Here is a 26,580-nt window from a genome sequence, read left to right as displayed (position 1 = left end):
AGACGAAGTTGACTGCTACACATTTTGAGTTCTATCACTGACCATTTTTTATCTAGTTATTTTAAACCAAAATTTACCAGTTACTGGTGGTATTTTCCATGGCTTTTTTTTTTTTTTTGGTCTATTTGCCATTGGTAAATAAGGAGGAACAAGCCAAATTATATGTGGAGATTGATTAGTTTTTCACTCAAGGAGATGAAAAATTGGGGCTGCATTTAGAGAATTAGGGGCTCACTTGTAGGAATCTGCTGTGGAGGGGTCTTTGGGATGGTATGGGGAATGAATGATGTGTTATTTGGGAGATGCTGTGGCCCACGTGGTTTGTATGACCATGAGGACAGGAGCTGCACACTCCAAGTAGAGAGGCCAGTATTAACATCTGTAACTGGTGGCATGGGGTTGCTGCTGGGGTGCTTTGCTCTCAAGGCTCTTGGGCAAATTGTTGCTGTACAACTTTGTTTCTATTCACCGTGATTTGAGGCAGGGAGTGGGAGTCTGGGTTATATCCTTCAGCTGAGCTCTTGGTTCAGCTGCAGCGAGTCCTGGTTGTGAAATACCCTTTTGCTCTGGGTCTGTAACTCAGATATTTTCTGGAGCTCAGATTTTATTCAGCTATTGCATGTAAACATCTCTTTTATATAAAAGTGCTATTGGGTTTAAGGGGGTCAGTGAAACTGCTTTCAGTGAGCTCTCATGGATAACGTGCTTGTGATTCTCTGCTTCTGTATTCTCTGGTAGAAATACAAAATGGAAATGAATGTCTGGCACTGAAATTGTGCAGGAAAAATCAGACCTGCGAATGCATGCAATTTCCTGTCCAGCACCGGCGTTTCTGATATTTTCATTGCATGTTTAATCCCCTCAGCAGCTGAGGTTTTCTTCAGGCTCTTGAGGTGTTTTTGTTTCCTGCCAGACTGAGAGCAGAAGGCTGCAATACAGCTCTGAAGTTTGGTGTTTGTGTTAAATGGAGCTTTTTCTGTCTCCTGTTCTGCAGAATGCTCTTTCTGTTGAGAAGATCATGAGCTTTACACAGGGGCAGCTCCAATAGAACAGATAAGAGAAGTGATATGATATGTTTAAACTGGTTTTGTGGCACTTCACATCTCACTGTTTAAAACCCCCTTCCCTTTCCCTCTGGTGAGGAGAATGCTCACTTTGGAAATAGGTTTTCTTTACAGGAATTCAGTCTCATTTAATTGACTACACAGAAAATTGTGAGCAGCTATACATGCTGATGTGTGTTTTTTATTTTACTTTATGCAATTGTAACAAAGCTTAGAGTAGTTGCAATAGCAAAGAATTTTTTTTTTTTTAGTTTGGTGGCATTTCAATGTTGAGGCAACAATGACTTCACTTGGTAATTAAACCTCATTTGTGAAAGACCTTTTCCCTATTAATTTGATCCATTAAAGAAACGCTCTTTGAAGCTGGTAGTTAATCTTCCTATTTAAATGGCTGGGTTTTACTCAGATTGGTTACAGCTTAGGTTTAAATAGCAGCTAAAAATAGCCAACTGTTGTGCTGTACAGTTTAAACATTTATCTATAGTAGCAGCCTTTCTAGAAAGGAAACATGTAGTAAAAGGGAGAGGAGATGCTGCCACTCAGGCAGCACTGGTTGATTCCAACATCCCCTTTTCCTTGGGTTTTGCCCATCAGCTCCAGCTGGCAGCACTTGATGATCTTACTCTGGGATTAATTTTTAACAGAAAGCACTATGGGCTGGGTTTGAGCAGCATTTCAGTTGATAATTAATAATTCAATGGCTGGGAGAAGTTTTGACTGTTCCTGCTGAAGGCTGCTGCCAAGGGTGCTAAAACCTGGCAAAAATCTGGAAACTACCCAAAATATTTTCAAGAACATTAGGCTGTCAGAAAGAAAATACAAGGGCTGAAATCCCAGCTTGTGAGGTTATTGTCTATTTTCATCTCTTGAGTGCCCTGTGTGATTCACACAAGCCTGACAAACCTGTGGACTTGAAGTGCTCAGCTTGATTGCCAAAGCAGGGGAGTTTTTAAGTTAAAAGTGTCTGCAGTTGAAAAGGAAGCAGTGACAAAACTGCAGCAATCTGGGTGGGTAGCAGCCATTTACTCCCAGTAATTCTCTCTTCAGTTTTTATTGTAGGATGAACATTTTGCCTTTGAAGGGATCTTGAATGAGTGGCTAACAAAAATCAGAATTATAAAGGTGAATCTGTCTAAGGCAACAGAATTTCTTGTGCTGCTGTTACAGTTTCAGCTGGGACAGAGTTAATTTTCTTCCTAGTAGTTGGTGCAGGGCTGTGTTTTGGAGAATAATGCTGACAGCACGCTGAGGTTTTAGTTGTAGTTGCACAGTGCTTCCCCTGAGTTAAGGACTCCTCATTCCCCTTGCTGTGCCAGTGAGGAGGTGCACAGGAAGGCAGGAGGGGACACAGCCAGGACAGCTGACCTGGACTGACCACAGAGACATTCCAAAGCACAGGGTAAACTGGGGGAGCTGGCTGGGAGTGCTGGTCCTTGTTCTGGGACAGGCTGGACATCAGTCAGAGGGTGGGTAAGCAATTGCATCGAGCATCACTTGTCTGTCTTGAGTCTTGTTTCTTTCTTTATTGTCTCCCTTGTCGTTGCGATTATTATTTTGTTTCAATTTTTAAACGGTTTTTAAGTTGACCCATGGGTTTTACCTTCATTGCAGTTTTCCTCCCCATCCCACGAGGGTGGGACAGGTAGTGAGCAAACAGCTTTGTGGTGCTTAGTTGTGGGCTGGGGTTAAACCACGACAGTTACCTTGAAATACCTTTGACAAAATAGAGTTCCAGTGAAATCTGTGGTCCAAGGAAGAGGACAAAGAGAATCCTGATGCTTTTTTCCCCTCCACCCTTGGTTTTCCACCAAGAGAAAAGGTACTTGAGGCCTGTCTTCAGTAATAAATATTTAATCAGTCAGGTTACATAGCTAAAATATTTTTGCAGTATTGTTAAAGGTCAGACTTTTCGTAATGGTTGTTTCCAGATATACCTGTATGTCAGGAGCATCAAGCTTCTCAGACTAAGATATCCATCACTACAACAGGAACATTTGTTGTCACAGGGAAATTCAATGTTGCAATATAGGGAAATATTACCAGATATTTTAGGCTGCCATTCTGAGGGACGTGGGCTTATATTCATAGGAATCAATAGGACTATTGTATGTCCACAGTTTTTTACAACTATAAGTCCCACAAGTTTGTTTTCCACAGGTCTTTATTACTGTTATGTCAATCCATTAATGTTTCTCATTCCACAGAAATAGTTTTTCTCTGCTGGCAGTGGCAGGAGGAGGAGGAGAGGATGGTGGGCATGGCATACAGTTTTATCAAGTTGATAGAAAGGAAGGTAATTGTAAAAGAGATTCTGATAGCTTATTCTGTCTTTTTCATGGATTATGAAACTTCTTCCATGTGTCAAGGCATTTGTGCTTCCAACATCCAACACAGTATTGTCACACCTGTGTTTCTGCACAAACTAAGCAAGGTTTTGGCCACTGTGGGTAGCACAGCAGGTAAAGGACTGAAAATGTGTTTTTTGGGTATGTATTTGGTAACACTGAAGAGGTGAGATACAGGTCAGATATAGGGAAGGAGCTCTTTACTCTGAGGGTGGTGAGGCCCTGGTACAGCTTGCCCAGAGCAGCTGTGGCTGCCCCATTCCAGTGTTCCAGGCGGGTTGGATGGGGCTCTGAGCAACCTGGGATGGTGGAAGCTGTCCCTGCTCATGGCAGGAGGGCTGAAACTGGTTGATCTTGAAGGTCACTTGCAACCCAAAGCATTCTCTGGTTCTTTGAATCTGGTTCATTATGTCCCAGGGATCATTAGCTTGTGAATTGTTTTGCTCTGTAATTTGTGGTGCCTCTCACAAGATGTGTGCTAACTGAAAAGGACTTTTGCACAGATCCACAGACTTAGCAATGTGAATTTGGCAGCGGTAGTAGATGGCTTTTAAGTCTTGTGAAATCTTAAAAAAGGTAATTCCCAAACTGGAACTGCCTTTTATATCTCAGGTGAATACAAAATGAAGACAGGGTGCCTTCAGAAGATTTAAATGCATAAAAAGAAAACTTTAATACAATAATAGTGTGTGGTTTTGTATTGTTAATTTAAAAATAAAAGCACATTTATTTCCTCAGGGATCACAGCACCTCTGAGTTCTTTACATGTGTGAAAAATTTGGAGCTCCTATGTGAAAATGTTTAGTTCAAAACTCATCTGACCGAATGCATGAGGCAGAAGTGACCTGGTGTGGGTGTTGGGAAAAGGGGGAATTCTCCCTGTTACTCAGTCTTAACTGTTTCAGTGCTTTCCCCCAGTGAGCTGCTCTTTACCTCATGTTCTGGATGAGGCAGGTCTACAGAGGCTTGGAAGGAGAATGAGGTATTGTTTTCCAGTGAAGGGGAGACTCTGGAAGGGGCTTTTCTGGAGAAAGAGTGAATCATGGAATCATCATAGAATAGTTTTGGGGAAGGGACTTTTTGGATTGCTTGAAAAGCAGCATATCTCATGTAAAATGAGCACCCTTGCTTGTCTGACCTGTTAGGTGGGCTTTGTAAGGATGGTAAAAAAGAAAGAACTTGGAGAATGTACATGATCCATCATGCTGGAGCATGGAGAGGGAAATTACCTACGGTGTAATTTGTTGAATGGGCTTGAAGGGTCAGGATTTGGAGGCTGAAGAGGCAGCACTCAAGGTATGAGACAAGCTGGAAGGGTTCTTGTCAGAACCCAGGACATCCCTCTGGCTGTCCTGGATGGCTCAAGCCCTTGCCAGGGGGCTCAGAGACCTTGGCACAGAGCCCAAGACCCCTGTGCCTTTGATTTTGACCCATGGAAAAAATTGCCAACTTTATATGAGGATTTACAAGCCATGAAAGTTTAAGTAGAGTGATAGTTAGTTTGTCACAGGGTGAAAAGTAGAATTTTGGGGTTTTTAGAATGGGCGCTCAGGGTCCCAAGATGGAGGAATCTGGGCATGCTTTGTTCTTCTTTCTCCTCCTTCCTAGCCTCCATCTTCTGGGTGATGGTGGCACTTTTGGGTTGGTTTAAGGTAGAGACAGACTGTCTAACATAGGTATTGGAAAATAATTGTAAAGAAAGTACACGTAGTTTTTAGTACAAAAAGACAGCACTGCCCTGAAAGTGGGCGGTGTGCCTCTTGACTGGCCTGCTGAACAGACCTCAGCAGGTCAGGGAAAGAATGTGATAGATAACAGAAAACAAACAGCCTTGAAAACCAGAACAGGAGAATCCTGACTCCTTTGGTTGCCGGGCTGGGAGAAGAGATTCTCTAACACATCCAACATCCAACACAGTATTGTCACACCTGTGTTTCTGCACAAACTAAGCAAGGCTTTGGCCACTGTGGGTAGTAGCACAGCAGGTAAAGGACTGAAAATGTGTTTTTTGGGTATGTATTTGGTAACACTGAAGAGGTGAGATACAGGTCAGGTATAGGGAAGGAGCTCTTTACTCTGAGGGTGGTGAGGCCCTGGTACAGCTTGCCCAGAGCAGCTGTGGCTGCCCCATTCCAGTGTTCCAGGCGGGTTGGATGGGGCTCTGAGCAACCTGGGATGGTGGAAGCTGTCCCTGCTCATGGCAGGAGGGCTGAAACTGGTTGATCTTGAAGGTCACTTGCAACCCAAAGCATTCTCTGGTTCTTTGAATCTGGTTCATTATGTCCCAGGGATCATTAGCTTGTGAATTGTTTTGCTCTGTAATTTGTGGTGCCTCTCACAAGATGTGTGCTAACTGAAAAGGACTTTTGCACAGATCCACAAGTTCTGGGTATGGAAGTGTCTCTTTGAAGAACTGATCTCGTTGAAGACTGTGGGTTTGAATTTAGGTCTGGCAGCGCCCAACCGGGGCAGAAGTTGATACAAAGAATTACACTTGCACTTTTAAACTGAATCTTAACGTTATTCAAGTTCCAGTTGGCTGCTGGGCAACTTAGTTTCAAAGACACCCATCCTGCAGAGCTCGGTTCCCTGTATTAACTCAAAACTTTGTTTCTCTAGGATTAGCTCAGAACGCAGGAAAGAGAAGTCGCGGGATGCGGCGCGGTGCAGGAGGAGCAAGGAGTCGGAGGTGTTCTATGAGCTGGCCCACCAGCTGCCCCTGCCCCACACTGTCAGTGCACACCTGGACAAGGCCTCCATCATGAGGCTCACCATCAGCTACCTGCGCATGAGGAAGCTGCTGGATGCCGGTAAGGGACAGCATGTGGCACCCTCTGGGAGGGAAATTGAGGAGGAATGTGTTTGTAAGGCCTGTCAGCAGTAAAATAAATGAATGTGTTAGTAGATGTGTTCTTGTTCTGGGAAGGTGGGAGGCCTTACAGGAGAAATCAGCTGTTAGCAATGACACAAGTAAAATCCACTCTTCAATGGATTTCATTTTTTCCCTTTCTATTCTGGTGAATCCTGGCTGTCTCGTCACAGCTATAGTGCCCTTTTCAGTCTTATTGACCCTTCTCCCAAAGTTATATTCCTTTATTTAAACCTCTTTTACCTCTAAACTTGTTTGTTCCAGCTGTGCTTTCTTGGCTGTAGGTACTTGGTTCAAGGTTGACTGAGCTAACTATAGTTGTGTCCCCTTAAAATAAACTGCAAGGAATAGTTTTATAAATTGTGTTTGTGTGATGTGCTCCTCTGGAGGTGAAGTCAGCTGAGGATGTGTTGTGTCTGCAGCTCCAACTGCAGGAATATCTGAGTCAGGTTGTAGCCTGTAGCTGATAGCCTGCCATGGGCAGTATACTGGTTATTTGTGCTCATGCATGTCTGTCTGCCTCTACTGTGTGGAGGAGTAACTTTGTAGCCAGACTTGGAAAGCTCTCCCAGAAAACCCCTGAGAGGTTTAGAATGCCTTTTTTAGATGGGTAATACATTTTTAGCCACATAGACCTTTTCCTTAAGGTGGAAGGTTTATTGGTTAATACATAACAGCACAGAGGGTTAACTCACTCTGATTTTCTGTGATTTCTGATACCTTTACTAGAGCTTGAAGAATTGAACTGATCATTTCTCTAAATGAATTATACTGGCTTTGAATGGTCCTGCAAGATTGACTCCTTGCAGACTGGTGCCAGAAGTCATTCCTGCTGGTAAGTGAAGAATGGCTGGTGTTTGCTTAAACAAAAATGTGTGGCTGCTTGCAGGTGAGCTGGAGACAGAAGCCAAAATGGAGAAGGAACTGAACTGTTTCTACTTGAAAGCTCTTGATGGCTTTGTCATGGTTCTGTCTGAAGATGGGGACATGATTTACATGTCTGAAAACGTGAACAAGTGTATGGGACTCACTCAGGTGAAATACTGACGCTTCCTAAGACTGTTTCAAAAAGCTGTTCCATTTTTGTGTGTGTGAAGTTAAACACCCATGTACCTCTTCATTTTTGCAGTTTGAGTTGACGGGGCACAGTGTATTTGATTTCACTCATCCATGTGACCACGAGGAGCTGAGAGAAATGCTTACACACAGAAATGGTGAGAAAAAAGAAAAAAATCAATTTAGTTTACTTATTGATAGTTTCTGTTGGCATTAATACAGTTGGATATCTGCCAGAAAATGGTGTTGAGTTCAAAAGCTAATATATTTTTATTTCTTAAATCTCAAATGAAACCTTGTTGAGAGACACTAACAACAGGAATCACCAAAATGTTTTGGCTATATCCTAATTATAGAAGAAATGAGATTTCATTGGGATTCTTTAATCTAACAAAATTAATTACTAAAATGGAGTTTTTGAGGGTTGAAAGAATAAGTGCCTACAGGAATAAAATTAGAGGTAGATTGAATGAGAAGGATTTTAAGCTATTGCTGTAGAGGGACATGGAGAAGCTCAGTTGGTGCATTTGTCTTGGTCTGGCCTTGTCTTTACAGGACAGCTGAGAACAAATGCTTTCTTCCAGCAATCTGTGATGGTATACCCAAGACAAAAAAAAATACTGTATTTAAATGCTGATCTGGGAATACTTGAACAGCCCAAAAAAGGGCTTTGGGGTTGACGCTTCTCTGCACCTTTTAATTGGTGCATGAAATTGGTATCTTTTCACAGATTTCTGGCTCTTCTTTTCTCCATCTGAGGGAGCAGAACACCGTGTTTACACGTGCTGTGTGCTTTGAAATTTAACAATCGCCCATGAATTACAGCTTTTATGTCTTCTAAAGATTTGATAAAGGCTATAAAGACTTGGCAGCCTGCATGTCTCCAAACAAATCTGCTTTACTCAGTAGTTAGAAGCCTAAAATCTGACCTCTACTTTCCCTTTCATGAAATGAGTTTTATATGGACTCTGAATTCAGATAGTGATAAATTAATAAACCTGACCTCTGCTTTCTTGTGGCACTGTAAATTTTGTGTAAGTCTTATGTTGTCATCCTATTTAATTCAGTGGAAAGGACCTGATAAGATGCCATAGCATTAAGGGCCTGACTTTGATTTTGTAAGGATTTTGTAAATTTGTCTGCCCTTAGAATTGAAGTATATTTCTAAGGCTAGATTAGACTTCTCCCCTGCCTCCCCCTTTGGAACACAGTAATACATCTTGGGGGTGGGGGAACAATTTCCCTAAAGCAGTGTAAAAAACCTGCTTTTGTTGCAAAAGCTTATTCTTAAAAATGTCCTAGCACTGAGTTTCATGCAAACCATCTCAAGCATGTCTAAATTGGCCAGCCTGGAATCAGATGTCTGGAAACCATTATTACAAAAGCTGTTTTGCAAATGATGTTGGCAGACAGAAGTCTAAATTACAGTAGTAATAGTACATTTTTATATTTATTGGTATTCCCAGGTTGCCTTCTACAGCAGCTCTTACATCAGTGGAATTATTTTGGTTTTGAATTGAGTATTAAATATTCCCCTTTGGGACTGTACAAGTGCAAGTGAATATAAATGCAATTGGCAGAAACAGAACTGCATTCTCATTTTATGAAGCTGCTTTTTAAACTTTCAAAGCTGGCCATTTTAAAAAATAATGTCTGGTGCTGAATCAGACTTGAAAGTTGCTCCATCTTTTACAGCTGCTTCTAGAAGCAGAACCTCATGCATCAGGACTTGGTAACAGTAATGTTATGTCATCTTCAGCTATCAATTTCTAGATTGGTTTAACTCTTAAAACTTACTGAATTAAATAAGTTTTTGCTGCTTCTGTGAATTCTGTTTTAGTTTCTCCTCCACTTCCTCCATTATAAAGATTGTTTTAAAGTAGCATAAAATATGCTTGAGCCCTTTAGTCTTTGCCTCTGCTAGAAGCAATAAACAAGTTTGCATAGGGGCTTTAACATTTTTCTAATTAATTTTTTCAAGCCAGTAACTGCAATGCAAGCCACCATGAAGAATTTCATAGCTATTTTTGTCTGTTGAGGATGAGAACAAATTATTGTATAAACTTGTATCAGAAGTGAGCTCATGTGTTCTAAACTTCCCCCTCTGCCATGGTTTGATCCTTGCTCTTCAGCAAGCCTCAGCAAACTGGCTCTTCCACTGCTCCTTCTCCTGGCTGCTGCATTTCCTCCTTGCACACATTGTGAGCTGCTTGCAGCTCTCCTGATAGCATCAGTTACATTTTCTTTGCCCACAAGAGCATAACTAGTAATTGACTCTGCAAGGTTCTCCTCTGTACAGGCAGAAGCTTAACTTAAAGCCTGCTGGTAGCAAGGAAAAAATAAGTGCTGCCAATGTTGATTTGTATTAGTGCTTCTCAACTTTTTTCCTCCCAAGAATGTTAATAATGTGTTTAAAAACTTGGTCCCTGTTTACTCCAGGAGTGTAAATCACCGTGGAAATACTTGGATGCATATAAACAGCTGAGTTGTTAGTTTTGAATTGAAAAACTTGCAGTCCTGAAGAGCAACGAGCCCAAAAGGTGCTTGGTTTGAACCTCCTCTTAGTGAATTACTGATGCATTTCAGTGGAAACCACCTCATCAAGGCTTCTTATTCTACATATGTTTTTCTTGTCCTCTGTCACAATTTTAAAATTATTAAATTTCCAGTTGGTCTCTCTCTCTTCCCGCTCCTTTTTCCTGAAATCTGGGAGTGTGGAGTTGGCTACAAATACAATCCTGATCTTAAATTATTGAAACTGGGCTGCATCAAAAGCCTTTCCTGTGAGGACAGACTGAGAGGGCTGGGTTTGTTCTCTCTGGAAAAGAAATGGCTCTGTGGAGACCTTTAAGTCCCTTTCTGTACCTAAAAGGGCTAAAAGGAGAACTGGAGAGAGACTTTGGATAAGGGCCTGGAGTGATAGGACAGGGGGAATGGCTTCCCACTGCCAGAGGGCAGGGTTAGGTGGTTTTTGGGAAGGAATTCTTCCCACTGAGGGTGCTCAGGCCCTGGCACAGGGTGCCCAGAGGAGCTGTGGGTGCCCCATCCCTGGCAGTGTTCCAGGCCAGACTGGATGGGGCTTGCAGCAACCTGGGATAGTGGAAGGTGTCCCTGGCCATGGCAGGAGGGTTGGAATGAGATGGTTTCTTTAAGGTCACTTCCAACACAAATCATTCTAAAACTCTATGAAACTTCAGGTTTTTTTAATCTACTTTATAGTAAAACTTGCTCTGAAAAATACCATTATTAGAAGTGCTATTAGGTGTATGAATCTTCTTAGTTTATTTTTTGAGTCTTCCCTTAGTCTTAGAGTTCTATAAGGTGTTTGTGGAGGTTTTTTAATGCCTTTGGAAGATGATCCAAGTGTTTTAAAAATTGGTTTGCTTTTGCTTCTGCTAGGTCCTGTGAAAAAGGGCAAAGAGCAGAACACGGAGCGCAGCTTTTTTCTCAGAATGAAGTGTACACTGACTAGCAGGGGAAGAACAGTGAATATAAAGTCTGCTACATGGAAGGTAACTAATGCAAAGAAATATTTGCATAGTTTGGCAGCTTCCTCTTCAGATGTCATAACACTGTATTTCAACATTTTTGCTTCATGTAACAAGCTTGAATTTCACTAAGTACTTTATAATTAATTAATTCTGCTGCATTATGCTGAATTTTAATGCTGACTACATCACAGAGGTAACTGAAACAATGCTTTAAAATTAGTTTTTCAAAACTCTTTTAATGAATTTTCCTTTTAAATTAGAGGTCATTTACTTACAAACAATTATAATTACCAAATATGATTGTATAAAGCCTTCTCTGGGAAAAAAGTACTTGACATCACTTATGCTGATCCCTGATTTCTTTTGATTTGTCACTGAAAATGTGGTAGTTGAGGTCTCTCTGAAGGACTTCAATGCCATTCTTTTGAAGCTGCTGGCTCTCCCTTTTGTAACAGTTGGAACAAAAAGAGGCCAGCCCGATAACTTTCTGCAGTGAATGCATTTTCTCCTCTGGACAAAGTAACCTTTTACTGTATCCAGTGGATTATGGCTCACAGTTCTCTTTTATGATTTGAATTTGATTATTCTGGATCAAACAACTTCTTTGCTGGTTTCTGTGAACTATTTCTACTTCAGAATGGTTAAAAGAAAGCCCCACAAAATGCAGTAATTCCTATCTGTTGAAGAATGTATTTGATCTCTGTCATCAGTTCTGCAGAATATCTAAAATGGGGGTTTCTACTATTACCATAACTTTCAGATTTAAATTGTGGATGCCTTTTGCTGAGGCAGCTGCTCATCAGAGGTGTCATTACAGTGACTAGAGAGAAGAGTTGACAGAAATGCAGCAATGGCTGCTGTTGCTGAGGAAGGAGTTGGGCTGTGAACCCATCCCAGCATGTGCGGGGTGAGGAGGAGGAGGGAGGACACTGCTCTCCTCCAGCCATCCCTGAGGGGTGGGGAGGGGAAGGACTTGGCTCTGGGTGTGCTGATGGAAATAGGATTGTGTTTTCTGACAGACCAAATCTTCTCTTTCTAAACCCCACCTCCCCTGCAGGTGCTGCACTGCACTGGCCACATCCGTGTGTATGACACGTGTGGGAACCAGACTCACTGTGGCTACAAAAAGCCTCCCATGACCTGCCTGGTGTTGATCTGTGAACCTATTCCTCACCCATCAAACATTGAGGTCCCCCTGGACAGTAAAACGTTCCTCAGTCGTCACAGTCTTGACATGAAATTTTCCTACTGTGATGAAAGGTAATGTATACGATTTATACTGTAAAAAATCATTCATTTGAAAGATTTGCAGGGCTGGTACATGTTGGCTAATGTTTGTCTTCTCAGTAATTTGATTTATCTTGACAATGCAATCATTGATGGCATGTTTGGCCTTTTCCTAGCTGATCAGGATGACTCAAAAGCCAGATTTCTAGATCTAAGGAGGATGCAGGTTTATCACTTTAGAATAACAGAAGGGAAAAGGACTTTTTATACAGGCAGACAGTAACAGGACCATGGCTGTAAACTGACAGAGGGCATGTTTAGATTAGATAATAGGAAGAAATTCTTGATGAGGAGCTGTGGCTACCCCATCCCTGAAGGTGTTCCAGGCCAGGCTGGATGGAGCTCTGAGCAGCCTGCTCTAGTGAGAGCTGTCCCTGCCCATGGCAGAGGTTTGGAACAGGATGGTCTTGAAGGTGCTTTCCAACCCAAGCCATTCTGTGATTCTATGGATAAATCCTTTGCCTTCAGTTAACTCCCTCTTCAAACTGGTCTTTACTATAGTGGCAGTGATTTAAATTGAAATGAGAGGATTCTTCCAGACACTGAAAAAGCAGAATTTTAGGTTTGTCAAAGATGGGGCATTCTGGTGACTGAAAAGAGTATGTGTGTAATACTTGTCAGATGTATTTTATTGCTACTGCTTCCTCTCCTCTCCCTTCCTCAGGGGATCAGTGTCTGCTTTCTTCTGTCAAAAAATACCCAGATGTTCAGCTGTACTTTTAATGTAATACATCTGCTGTTGAAAAATGAGATTCTGTGTTCTGGTGCAAATCAGGGGTGTAGTCAGACACATCAGACTGATTTTCCTATCTTCTGGGAACTTAGCTTGATAAATTTGATAAATGCAAATGAAGGAAATAGCTCAAGTTTTTTTTTGTTTGGGTTTGGTTTGTTTAATTTTTTTGTTTGTTTTTAATTTGGTGTCATTTGTTACTACCCGTTTATTTTATAACAAAAGTGAATTTCTAGTTAGTTGTTGCAGTTAGATGCAGGAAGAGGTTGATACATGGTAATTTCTGACCTCTGCAGTAACAACCTTTCTAGGACTGATGGTACACACAGAAGGTACTTATTTGGTCACTTTCCACATCTAGAATGGGGCAAAATAGAAGCACTTCCCTGGTTAGCACTGCCCTCTAGAGACTAAAGAAATCCCACTTGCCTTAAAAGCAGGCAGTGCTTGAGTGGGAAGAGTAAATCTGATTCCTAATTTCTCTTAGTTGCAGGATTAAAACTGTTGAAGTGTACCTTTAGTATTTTGTTAAATTCTCATGTTTGCCTAAGCTGGTCTGTAAGTAGCTGGTCTACCTTGAAGCAAAAAGACAAAAATGTCTAAAAAGTGGGGATTTGTTAAATCCTATCCCCACTATGTGATTTATAAATACTCAGTGAGACTTAAAATCCTATGCCTGCTGAAATCTCTCTTTTAAAGAAACATCAAAATAGCAATTTATTTCAAAATGAAAAGTTCCAGTAAACCAAATTTGCTGCTGATATGTGTGGAAGTGATTCTTAAGGTTTTTCTAGATGTGCAAGCATCCAAATGCTCTGGTATTTGTGCTGGCCAGTGTCTGCTTTCACATAGCAATTTTTTCTCTTGTTTTAAAGAATTACAGAGTTGATGGGGTATGAGCCAGAGGAGCTCTTGGGTCGCTCAATCTATGAGTATTATCACGCACTGGATTCTGATCATCTGACCAAAACACACCATGACAGTAAGTGAAAACTGAATTTAAAGCCCTCAAACTACAGGAGATGGAAACAGCCCTGGGGGAAAGCAGCAGAAGAACAAGGGCTTTCTTTTAGTTGCAGATAGGAATCTGCAATGAATACTGACCTCAAACAGTTCTGCTGGGGTTTTTCTGCCTGTAATTGAAGCTGGTGTTCTTTCTGCTTTTAGTGTTCACAAAAGGGCAGGTGACAACAGGACAGTACAGAATGCTGGCCAAACAAGGTGGCTATGTCTGGGTTGAAACTCAAGCAACTGTTATATACAACACTAAGAATTCTCAGCCACAGTGCATAGTGTGTGTGAACTATGTGTTGAGGTAAGTTGAGTGGACTTCAGTGTTGTCATCATTTTTAGTGAAGACCAAGTCAGATTCTGATGGCGCTGGTCCCCTGCTGAGTGTGTTATGATGCTGCTGTTTCCTACCAGTGAAATTTTTCTTAGAATACTGCCAGTCCTAGGATTAGAAATTGTATTTGAGAACAAAATGCTTTTTTGGTCTAGTGATGTCAGTAGATGATCTCTGCGGGCAAGTGAGTGTAGAACCAGCCTCTTCTGTATGATTGGAAGCACTTGAGCATTTGCATTCTAAACAACTCTCTAATCTTTGTCCCAAGTCTGGAGCAGTTAATTCCACCAATAACTTTGTCATGGAGTCAGAGCAGCAGTAGTGGTGTCATTCTCAATCCCATCTATCTTTTTTATTCCTTAGAACTCCTTTTTTAGTTGAAAGCTTCAGTTGAGGGCAGACTGGTTGACTATTCTTCTGCAAATGTCTAATAGTCCTAAATTAGTTTTTCAAAACTTCAGTGAATGTCCCAATATGTCTATCAAGATATTTCCCATTCATTTAAAACAAAGAAAAACAGTTTAGGAAATATGTAACTTTTTTCTCTTTTTTAAGCATCTTTTCCTTTTTCAATGCTTTCAGAAAAGCATGTTTATGTTTGTTGCTTTTTTATGATTGCACCACAATTAGTGCTTGCTTTGTCTGTTACTTTTGAGGAAAGAATGAGTAACAAAAAAAAATCTTAAAGCTCTTATCCTGGTAATTTTGTGGGAAATGTGTGGTGGGGTGTTTTTTGTTTGTTCTGGTTTGGGGTTTTTTGGTGGGGGAGACTGGGTGAGTTTCAACCTAGAAAGCTATTAGGCCAGAACTTATTCCTTTTAGCTGTTCTTTAACAGTCATCTTCTTCTCTGTCTGACAGTGGAATTGTTCAGAAGGACTTAATTTTTTCCCTTGGACAAACTGAGTGTATGCTGAAACCAGTGGAGTCTCCTGAGATGAAAATGACCAAAATATTCAGTAAAGATGACCTGGATGATACCAACAGCCTATTTGAAAAACTTAAACAGGAACCAGATGCTTTAACCGTGCTAGCCCCAGCTGCTGGAGACACAATTATCTCTCTAGATTTCAGCAGTAATGGTGGGTGTGTGTTTAAATTGGAGAGCATGTTAATTAGCAAAGTTACTTTTTATAGTAGATTTCATAAAATAACCTCCCAGTACCACTTGTCCAGTGGTATTTCAGCTGCTGTTTCAATTTAATGAGGTCCATAGACACACACGGTACTGTTACTTAGGTTGATGGTTTCTTTTAATTTTTATAGAGTCTGATGAACAACAATGTGATGAAGTTCCTTTGTATAACGATGTAATGCTCCCCTCATCCAGTGAGAAATTGCAGAATATAAATATGGCAATGTCCCCACTACCTGCCTCTGAAACTACAAAGCCACTTCGTAGCAATGCTGATCCTGCACTCAATAGAGAAGTTGTATCAAAGCTGGAGCCAAACACAGAGCCACTTGAACTTTCTTTTACCATGCCTCAGGTGCAAGAACAACCAACCAGCCCTTCTGATGCAAGTACCAGCCAAAGTTCCCCTGAGGTGAGTTTCATCATTTGGATATGCTGTCATTAAAATGGATGTGCTGTTGGGTCTTGTGGGGCAGATCTGGTTAAGGATGCAGCCAGGACAGGAATGGGAAATTATTTCTACCTTATGACTTAAGCTCACACTATGATCTGAGAAAACTGATAAATTGTCATATCTTTTCATTAAAGTGAGTCTTGCAAATGTCTGCGATACTATCTGACAGAAACAAAGAGAGCTTGGGATTGATCTTTTTCATTCAGTTGGTTCAGATACAGCTTCCCTAAACAGCAAAGTATTTGCAGTGAATTACTGTAGAGGCTACTTCCAGGTTTCAGTTAAGCAAGTGCTTCCCTGGTGGGGTAAATTTGAGTGTATACAGGTAAATGTAAGAGTTTTCCTTTCCCATTTTAATTTTGTGCAGCTACAATTTGGGATTAATTTCTACATTAGAACATTTTGCAGGGAACCTGTAGGTAACAATGGCAAGTGATGCAGTGACAGAAACCTAAAACTGTGTTCAAAATGTTTTCACAGCCCAGTAGTCCCAACGACTACTGCTTTGATGTGGATAATGATATGGCCAGTGAATTCAAACTGGAATTAGTGGAGAAACTCTTTGCCATAGATACAGAAGCAAAAAATCCATTCTCTACTCAGGTAATGTACAGTAACTTAGAAAAAGATGATAGAGAATTTTGAATGTACTTCTTTTCCTTTTTAGAATGTTTTCAGGCACCTCCTTCCCTTTTTATGTAATATTTTGATTAAAACATAAAATTTAAAAAAATTTGTAAGGATTTGGTAACAGGAAAAACCTTGATGAAGTCCTAGCTGAGCTTTCTTCCACACTGCTAAGTTCCCCCTCTTGTCCATTCCAGGAAACCGATTTAGATTTAGAGATGTTGGCTCCTTACATCCCGATGGATGACGACTTCCAGCTGCGCTCCTTCGATCAGCTGTCCCCGCTGGAGAGCAGCAGCTCGTCCAGCTCGCAGAGTGCAGGCAGCGTCCCCCTGTTCCAGCAGCAGCAGCAGCAGGGCCAGGCAGGCACGGGCAGCCCCGAGGAGGTGAAGCTGAAGGCACAGGAGCGCGGGGACGAGGTGAAGCCGATCGTGGTCCCTTCCTCGCCCCCGCGCGGGGGCCCCGAGCCCAGCAGCGCCCCCGCCTCGCCCTACGGGGGGAGCAGGAGTCGAACTGCCTCACCCATCAGGGCAGGGAAAGGAACGGTGGAGCAGGTGGAAAAGCCTTCTCCAGGAGCACCCAGCTTGCTGACAGTCACTCTCAATGAAAGGTATTTTAAAAAAATGCAGCTTAAGCTCTGGTTCTGCTCGAGGAATTAGATATAAATTCTGCCAGCTGTTCTGTGTTCATCCTCAGCGTTCTTCACAGACATTTAAATTTGGACATGTCAAATGAGTCCTTTTTTAATAGTAAACCCCCCTAAAGGTAATTTCATGGTGGCCTTTACCTAAGCCCCTCATGTAAAAATTCTGTTCTGCTCTTGTACCTGATGTGCAGCCTTTATAAAAATGCAGGCAATTCAGGTAGTTACACCCACACAATGTTTCTGGTGCTTTCATCCTTGTCCACTGTGTTAGAGGTAAGAGGCAACTACAGTCTGTGCTGCAGATATCAGATGTACCGATATCTACAAGCAATAGATACTGCTTTTCAAACTAAATGTGTTTTGTGATGGTCTGTGGTGCCTGTAGTACATATTTATCACAATAGAAAACTATATTAAGTCAAACATGAGATTTGTGATATGTAAAAGATTTATCTGTACATTGAAATATTCCGAATAGACTTTTCCTCACCCTTCTTCCCTTTTTTCTGTTGATAGTGAGCTGCTGAACTTTTATGCTTTTTTTTCTGCAGATTTAAATTTTTTGTTAAAACTCATTCTGAGCTTCACAGCAAGATTAAAGGCTAACATTTGCTGTGCTCATAGAAAATGATTGTTGAAATAAGTAAATTTATGAACGAAAAGTAGTGGAGTTCATAAATTCAGTTCTGTGATGTTGTTTATAAAAGTGTCCACGAAAGAAGAATGGTTCGAGGAAAGTAGAAACGTCTTAACAGCCTGAATCAATTTTTCTTAGATCTACTGCACTGGATGAAGAACTAAATCCAAAGATGCTAGCTTTGCATAATGCTCAGAGAAAACGAAAAATGGAACATGATGGTTCACTTTTTCAGGCAGTTGGAATTGTGAGTTTTGTTTTACCATTTTAAAATGTTCACTTTTAACCTTGCAATTTCTAAAATGAGGCATCAGTGCAGACTCCTGAGTTAAGCTGTTGGTAAGCAGTGGAATCTTGGGATGAGAGATAATTGATAGTGAAATTTTAATTATATATTTATATGCAGATACTCCACTTTTAGTTCTCTTTTACTGTCACCTTTTCAAAAGTGCCCTCTACACCCGTGTGCATTTCTTGATTAGGTAGAAGATACTCTTCTGTGAACATATGTGTTTCTTTAGTAAAATATGCACAAATGTAAGACATCACATTTAAATGTGTAATTGCTCTATTGATTTAACTTTTGAATTCAAACTCAGTTTTCATATTTGTCAACACTGAAGATTAGTGTTCTTATGCTTCTTCCTATGCTTCTATTTTTCCATTGGGTCTGAGATTCCTTTACTTAATCAGATAAGACCATCTGAACTGTGAGGGAAGAGAGCTCCTATAATAACCTAGCTGATGTCTATTACTGCCACTCCCTTTCATGCATGCTCTCTCTAGTATTAGTGTGGGCACTTGGGAGTAGCTCATCCTCATCTGTCCCAGCTGTTCAAAAGAAACTTTGTAGATAGTCCTAGATTTGTGTCACTTGATTGGGGGTTGTCCAGCTTGTTATTTTCTGCAAGGGTACCTTGTCTTCATAATCTTTGTGTCTCATTGTCAATTCTCAGTATTTTGAAACCTTGAGCTTTGCCTTTGCACACTGTTTTTTCTCTCTCATCTTCATTGCAAATTCCCACTTGTCAAGTTTTAAAAACTCTTAGTTTTAATTCCTCTACTGCAATGTAGCCTTTGAGCTTCTTTGTGGGCTTCTTTGTTTCTCTACTGGGCCACCTCCTAGTTGTAGTCATCTACCATATCTTACAGTGCAGGATTATTTTTCCTCTGAACTCTCCTTATTCCTGTTCTAGCATTCTAGTCTGAGCATAAGACAAATCAGTTTTTCTATGCCTTTCTATGTGGTTGTTTTCATTTGTTAAATGCTTTGCACTTCCATGCACGTTGTTCTGCTGCTTCCAGAAGCTCAGCAAGAATTCACAGCTCTACAAGAAATGTTATTGCTTTCCACTGCCCTTTTCTCATGCAGAGGTGCTACAGCTCATAATGTTGTTGATAAAATATTCAAAACAGCATGGAATGTTATTAAATGCACGGAACACAAGCAGTTTGTGTTATCTGCTGGAATAGAGTTCAGGCTTCTGTGCTTAGTGCCAGTTTAATCCTTACAGGTTCAGACTTCATCTTTTGCTAAACTTTTTCTTTTGTCTGTATCTGACAAAAGTGTTACAAATATTGTGATGGTTTCTCAGAGCCAGAAGTTGAATTTCCATGAAGCTGGGTCTTAGTGGAGTTATTTTAAGAAGTGCTTTTGTTGTTTGGCTTCTCTCTCCACAGTGGATTTCTGGGAGGATATACAGGCCTTTCACACAAGCAGAAGAAAAATAATGTTAAATCCAAGCCTAGAATACATGCTGTTCTAGGGCTGTACAAACACTTGCCACAACTTTTTAGCTCTAGGGAAGTGGGATGTATTTTGCAAGAGTGAAAATAAATGAAGACCAAAGTAAAATACTACTTTTAGCTTCCTAAGAAAACAGGAGAATTAGACAAGGACAAGATATAGTAAGATTATAAAATATTGTGTTATAGTGAAGTTATAGAATAATGATATAAATCATTACACTGGAACAGTTACAAGCCATATCTTTCTTAACATGTAGGGCTGGAATGCATTCTTGGTAAAAAATAAGCAGCAGCACTGTAGGTGACTAATCTCACTATGAACTGCAGCTCTGAGTTAACTATAACTTCTACTATACAGCTGCTCCCTTGACTTACACAGGTGCTTTATAACCTGAAAACATATGTTCCTCACTATTTTGAGGATAATGGCAGTGTTGTGAAACACCTTCTCCTCTTTTTGCAGCAGTCAGTGTCACTAACAAGACCAAACTTTGCAGATTCAAGTACTTTTGCCAGCAGACTTGATACTAAGATGGTGCTTTTTCTTTCCATCCCATCTGTTTCAGTGGCAGCTTCTTCTTCCTTATCCCAATTATACAAAGCCCTTACAGCTTCCTAATCTCCATATCTTCTGTTCTGCTGTCAAAACAATATGCTAAGGAGCCATATCTGCACTAGACTGGTGTAGGACTGCATTTTTCACAAGGCTTGGGTCAGGTGGCTTGGTGGCAATAACTGGAGTGCAAGCAGAATTTACATCCTAAATGTGTAGATAGAATCGACCTACTGAGGCTCCTGACTCTCCTGCCTACACTGTTAATTCCATTGCAGAAAGCCATTAGAGACTGCAGTGAAAACCTGATGCTTACTCACCCCAGAGCAGTGGTAATTAAATGGGTGTGTTTGTGTACTTGTACACGCTAATCTTGAGCCTGGTACCTGATGATAACCAGGATTTTGTAATTGTTTTCTCTCTAAGGGAAGTCAGGTCTTGAAACCTGATTCAGTTTTCTGTTAAATAATTTTCAATTTAGTGTACTTGGAAATATATTTCTCCCCAAATTCTGAACCAAATCCACTTTAAATTGTAACAATACCATATTAGTACTTAGTGACATGAATTGCTAATTTGGAAGAGGGACATGAAGGGTTATAAAGCTACAGTATTCACTAAAGAAGATTATTTTTATTTCTTTCTAGGGGTCTTTATTCCAGCAGACAGGTGACCGTGGAGGAAATGCATCACTTGCTTGGAAACGTGTAAAGGGATGCAAAACAAATGGTCACAGTGGAGTGGAGCAAAAGACAATCATTCTACTATCAACTGGTTGGTATCTTCCTTTCCTAGGCAGAGGGGGTGGAGGGGGCTGTGTGAAAGAGAACAGAGACTCCAAAACTATCCAGACATAGCTCCTTGTGAACAGCTCTAGGAGAGGTTAAGCATGGTGAATAAAGTGCACTTTTTCTCCTTCCCCTCCCTCTTTAGACATAGCAAGTAAACTTCTAGGGCAGTCGATGGATGAGAGTGGACTCCCCCAACTCACGAGTTACGACTGCGAAGTAAACGCTCCCATACAGGGCAACAGAAACCTGCTACAGGGGGAAGAACTGCTCAGAGCTCTGGATCAAGTTAACTGAGCTTTCACAAAACTTGCTCCTTTTTTGGACACTGGTGAATCATCACCTAAAGCAGTCTATTTATATTTTCTATATCTGATTTTAGAAGCCTGGCTACAGTACTGCACTAATTCAGTTAGTTCAGTTTTGATCCCCTTTCTACTTATTTTGACAGTCTTTTTAATATGTTCTTTATGTAACAATAACTCAAACTCTAGTGCATTTTTATAATTCTTTGGTACATACACTTTTAAGTCCATTACATTTAAAACACACTTGCAATAGCAGCTTTGAAATATGCACCTGATTAAAAAAAAAATATTTATTTTTTGGCTGGGGAGTTGGTCACCAAAACTTATCATTAGTAAAATGTCAACACAGGAAAAACTGGCAATACTTCCATCCTGCTTTTCATAGGTAGTTGGAAGACTTGTGCTCTCTTACTCTTTATGTTCAAGTAAGTTTTTTATGTTAATAGTTTTTATAAGAAACAACAATGCTTTGCAGCGGTGCATTGTAGCCACAATCGCACAATATATTTTCTTAAAAAATACCAGCAGTTCCTCATGCAATATATTCTGCATTTATAAAAACTAGTTTTTAAGAAGAATCTTTTGTTTGCCTATGAAAACATGTTTAAACCTGGATTATGTCATTATTTTAGTCACGTTGTAATATAAATTGTTCTCAAATGCTGTCTTATGCTTTTGACTTCAGTGGGTGTGGTTAGTCAAAGGAAAGGCTTTATCTGGAAAGGGCTAGCAGCATTTTCTTTGGATACGTTCTCAATTTAGAGAAAGTTTGATGTTCTTAAAGTAGTCACTTTGCCAGCTTAAAAAAAAAATCCCTGCCTGTAGTTGTTGAAGTTAATGCTAATATTGTGTATGATCTTAAATCTAAATGTTCAGCTTACCCTGTGTGGTATAGGTGATATTTCAAGCAGATTGTAAAACATCTTGCATTGTTAGCAAACTTTTATCTAGTACATCATTGAGTTGCTCAATATTTTGATGTTTTGGTTTTATGCACCTTGTTGCTATTAACATCCATATGTTTTCATGTAGATTTCAATAACTTGAATATATTTAGAAGCCTTTTTATTTAGAAATATATAGTTGTCACAAACATCTTATTTTCCTATATGTACTGTACAAAACCTTCATTCACTCATTCTTTTTGCTCTTTGTGGTTGGATCTAACACTAACTGTATTGTTTTCTTACATCAATAAACTATTTGTGGACCAGGCCCCCTTGGGGAGTGTGTTATCTGAGAGAAATGAGATAATTTATATTTTTGTTAGTGGTTATTGTTCATCCGTGTTCCCTTTTTAACTTAGAGTTGATTGGAAACTACTGCTTCCTTATTTTGATTGTAACATCTCTGCATTAATTCTTTGAGCCTGTTCAGTCCTGAAGTCTCCCAGACAGTGTTGTACCACTCGCCAAAGACGTTACACTTCTCAACCTGTAATCACAGCAGTGAGCAAACCTGGCAGCAAGGAGGCAGCATCTTTGTTTTACTTTAGAGCAGAAAGAATTCACCTTTATGAACAGCTTAAAGGCTTGTCTCTGGAAGCTTTATCAAGGTAACACAGGAAAGCAGGAAAAGGTAAAATTCACAGCAGTGATTGATCTGAGATGGATTTCTATCACAAAATTCCATGATTAAAAAATTAAGCTGATACTTGATGAAACTTGTTCCACATTTTTGTGCTGTTGACCCAGTGACTTTCCTCATTTTGCTATCATAAAGCACAGTGCTACCGGTAACCCTGTGTTGGTCAAGATATTCTGTGCATTCTCCAAACTATTTGTACAAAACTTATCTCAATATAAGTAATCAGTTGTGGAGTGTCACAGGAGTTATTTTGGTTTTATATTGTAAACTTTTTGGTTTCATTGCACTGTTTTGAAATCAATGTCATCGTACATAAGCATAACCTGTTCTCTAAACTTACTGTTCCACTGAAAGGAGCACTTTCCAAACTGCCACAAGTCTATGAAACTAAAAGGACACTACTAACAAAAGATGATAAGGCACTGGCAGCAGAAGATAGTTGCACACTTGATAAAGTTTTGAGTAGAGGCTGCACAGAGAGGAGAAGGTAGGGGCAGTCAGCTGCAGCTGAAGCTTCATGCAGAGAACATTTTCACTAGTGAACATTTTAAATGCATTTTTAATGGCTAAAAGCAGCAGAGCTCCTCCCTGCCTGCTGTGTCTGGGCTGGCATTCTTTCTATGGCTTTTCTTCCTCTGTCAGCAGTTAGGAGGTTTAAATAGTGAAGTTGGGTTAAGCCCCTGCTGTTCAGGGCATCCCTCCTGCTTTAGCCCTGCATGGATTGATGTGGTGCCTCTGTGAGAGTCTTGCAGGCAGGTGAAAAGTGCAGCTGGGTTCTGCTTTTGAACTGCCCCACCAAACTTTGAGCTGGCTTGGGGTGGGTTATCCCTTTGCACTTCCAAGAGACAGGTCAGAGGTGTTATGCTGATCTCTTGGCTGTGTTTTGGAGGAGCCTGACCTGTTTGGATCTGTCAGGTCCTCTTCGGTGCACTAAGAGGGCAGAAAGTTTTCAAAATAAAATCTCTGTTAAAAAGAGAAGGAAGACTGAAGTGCCCCATATGATTTATGGTCATGAGCCCACTGGAGTCAGAGAATGGCTTGGGTTGGAAGGGACTTTAAAGATCATCTTGTTCCCACACCCCTGTCATGGGCATTCCATGAGATCAGATTGCTCAGAGCCCCATCCACCCTGTCCTTGATCATCTCTGATCTTAGTGACAGCATCTGTGGATTTAACTGAGCCATGTTTCATCTAAAAATCTCAATTCTAACATTTTTACTATGCATAATAACAACATTTAGTATGCATAATAATAATATTTTGATTACTATGATGAACTGCTGTAGCTGTATTGGTTTACTGGAGGGGAAAAATAACCTAACAAAATCCCCCCAAGCCTCCTAAAGACACTGAACAAGGCACAGAAAAAGAGCAGTAATTGCTCTGGCCTTGTAAGAGCTTTGCTAAGTGCAGATGACAGTTTGCAAAACCTAGTTCACCTTTCAGTTGCTTTTTTTAAAAATTTGTTTTACTAAGGTTCCCCCCACCCCCCCCCACCCCGGTAAAGTTTTTGCTTTTGGTCTCTCTAGACTCCAGGAACACAGAGTCTGATGCTGGAGCTAATTTGGAGTAAAAGCTTCTAGAATAAATAGCTTTCTAAGTGTTTTCTTAGTGTTCTTCTTGCACGCTTTTTTTACAGCTTGCTGCCTTTTTAAAACGTTGAGACACCATATTAGAAATGATGAGGAAATTAATGTCTGTGAGGGTGGTGAGACACTGGCACAGGTTTCCCAGAGCAGCTGTGGAGAACCCAGCCATGGAAGTGTCCAAGGCCAGGTTGGATGGGGCTTGGAGCAACCTGGGATAGTGAAAGGTGTCCCTGCCCATGGCAGGAGTTTGGAACTAGGCAGGTTTTAAGGTCCCTTCCCACGCAAATAATTCTGTGATTTATTCTTTGTTGTAAAGAAGAAACTGTGGGTAAATACAATATTTTCTCCTGTATATAGAACATGCTAATTATGTGAAAATGGTAAACTGAGGAGAAGAACAGAGTTACTTTCTACTTTCCAAGTTTTCCTGACTAGAGCAGTAGTCAAGCCAGGCTTTCTTCAGGGCATAGTACAATTACTGTTCTTACATACAGATTTTATTGATGTTTTAATCATCAACAGTGATGGTTTGTTAAAAGGTAAAGGAATTTTTAAAGTAGTATTTATGATGACATAATTCCTTCCTTTACCTGAAAGTAGTTAAAATAAACTACAGCTGTAACTCCACAGAAATCACTTAAATAGGGTGTGCAGTAACTTATCTTGGGTGTAAGATATGAGTAAATGAAAGTAGCCTCAAGTCCAAAGTACCTCTTGCTAACATACCTTCCTCCCACCTAGTGAGACTGGCTTGGACTTTGGTGACCTTTAAAAACCTTTGGGTGAAATGGAAACAACTTACCTGAGAAACAACACTTAATAGTATCTGTGTTCACACATTCAACTCTCCCAAATTACTGAATTAAAGAATCACAGATTAGGGCACAAAAGAACCATTTCCACTTAACACTGATGAGGGTTTTAAGGACTTCAAAGCTTAGTTTGGATGGAATGATCAGCTCTGCTTCCAATGAAATACAACTGTTGGGTCAGGTAATTCTGATGATTACAGGTTAAACTACTGCATATTTAATAGTAATGTTTCATTACTTAAAGAGCTGTTTAATGAAACAGCTAAGCACTGGCAGCTAAAGGCAGTGTCTGTTGGCAAGTGTTCTCCCCTGTTCCCTGCTGAGTGAACCTTTCCTGGCAGTGTGGTGGGATCTGGGAGCATCCTGCCCCTGTCAGCCGGGCTGGCCAGGCCCCAGGTCAGCCATCTGTCCCCTTCCCCCTGCTGCCCTGCTCCTGACCTGAGCACACATCTCACTCCAATGTCACTGCACTAAGGCACGTTGCTCAAACTGTAACTGTCCAGCATGAAAAGAAACAGGCCACCAGGACTTTGTAGGAAGTCCATTTTCATAGGAATTCCACATGAGTTGGGTATCCAGCCTTCATTAAAAATACCATTATGACTTAACTCCCTGAAAAGCTCCATTCTGGAGGACTGTGATTTTTGATCCAAATTCTAGAATTGAATTATCATTTTCCTTCTGCTTCCCTGTTTACCTTGAGCAAGTTACCAAAAAGTTCAAGAGTTTGCTGCTGGATTTATACAGTACAGTAGATTTTGTGAATAATAGCAGTATTCTCTCATGAAGAAGTGGTATATTTTAATGGAATTCTTTTTTGGAACCAAGTACAACGTATTGCAATTGATATTTCTCTTGAAACATTTTGACGTACTTGTGACTGTATTTCTTTTTGATTGTGTACCAGTATAAAATTCAATAAAAGAGAGGGTTTGTTTCTAATTTGTGACATCTGTGATCTTTCTGTCCATCCCTTTTCCCCTTTGTAATAGGCAGAGGTGACTTTAAAGTGAACTAAACCACTGTGCAGAGTTACAAACTCCTTGCAGGTTTGAGACTTTACTGCCCGCTGTCAGTAACTAGGGCATCAAGCAGACATGGTCACAGTCCCCAAAAACATACATTTTCTACTAAATATAATATAAATAGATAATATTTATATATAAGCTGAATCCCATTCACATGTGGTTATCCCACCTGAGTTAAGCAGAGTGTGAACAAAAGAGGTCAAACATACAATTTAACAAGTCAAATACGGGGATGGAGTAGCTTTTCCTGGAGGAAGCCAAAGAGAGAGCAACAGCTACAGAGCCAGAGGGACAGAGGACATTTATGGAGCCTCTTTGATTAATCACACCAGGAATGTCCTTAGTAACAAAACACAAACTCGTTTGAATCCATGGCCATGTCCCCAGGTGATTTCAGTTGCTGTCAGTACACACAAATAGCTCAAGAACCTGTGACTCCTGCTGTCCCCTTAAATCAATGCCACTTCTGCACAGATTA

General features: G+C 40.5%; 1 protein-coding gene across 2 annotated transcripts in view; it reads left to right on the top strand.

Annotated features, from left to right (window-relative positions):
- HIF1A (hypoxia inducible factor 1 subunit alpha) overlaps positions 1 to 26,016 on the top strand; it is a 35,396-nt gene extending 9,380 nt beyond the window's left edge. Inside the window, exons 2-15 of one of the 2 annotated variants that reach the window (XM_066551262.1) lie at positions 6,029 to 6,219; positions 7,168 to 7,313; positions 7,408 to 7,492; positions 10,734 to 10,846; positions 11,883 to 12,085; positions 13,721 to 13,827; positions 14,013 to 14,160; positions 15,050 to 15,270; positions 15,455 to 15,735; positions 16,258 to 16,380; positions 16,602 to 17,014; positions 17,826 to 17,934; positions 20,637 to 20,763; positions 20,923 to 26,016. In XM_066551262.1, coding sequence (XP_066407359.1) covers positions 6,029 to 6,219; positions 7,168 to 7,313; positions 7,408 to 7,492; positions 10,734 to 10,846; positions 11,883 to 12,085; positions 13,721 to 13,827; positions 14,013 to 14,160; positions 15,050 to 15,270; positions 15,455 to 15,735; positions 16,258 to 16,380; positions 16,602 to 17,014; positions 17,826 to 17,934; positions 20,637 to 20,763; positions 20,923 to 21,074 — 2,419 coding nt within the window. In that variant the 3' untranslated portion in view covers positions 21,075 to 26,016. The remainder of the gene's footprint in view (positions 1 to 6,028; positions 6,220 to 7,167; positions 7,314 to 7,407; positions 7,493 to 10,733; positions 10,847 to 11,882; positions 12,086 to 13,720; positions 13,828 to 14,012; positions 14,161 to 15,049; positions 15,271 to 15,454; positions 15,736 to 16,257; positions 16,381 to 16,601; positions 17,015 to 17,825; positions 17,935 to 20,636; positions 20,764 to 20,922) is intronic. The other variant, XR_010783768.1, reaches the window with a different exon arrangement.
- Positions 26,017 to 26,580: the final 564 nt, after the last annotated feature.

The sequence above is a fragment of the Molothrus aeneus genome, chromosome 6, assembly GCF_037042795.1.
Source record: "Molothrus aeneus isolate 106 chromosome 6, BPBGC_Maene_1.0, whole genome shotgun sequence".
Lineage (NCBI taxonomy): Eukaryota > Metazoa > Chordata > Aves > Passeriformes > Icteridae > Molothrus > Molothrus aeneus.
The sequence above is the reverse complement of the archived record's forward strand: the minus strand, read 5'-3'. Positions and strand labels throughout refer to the sequence as shown.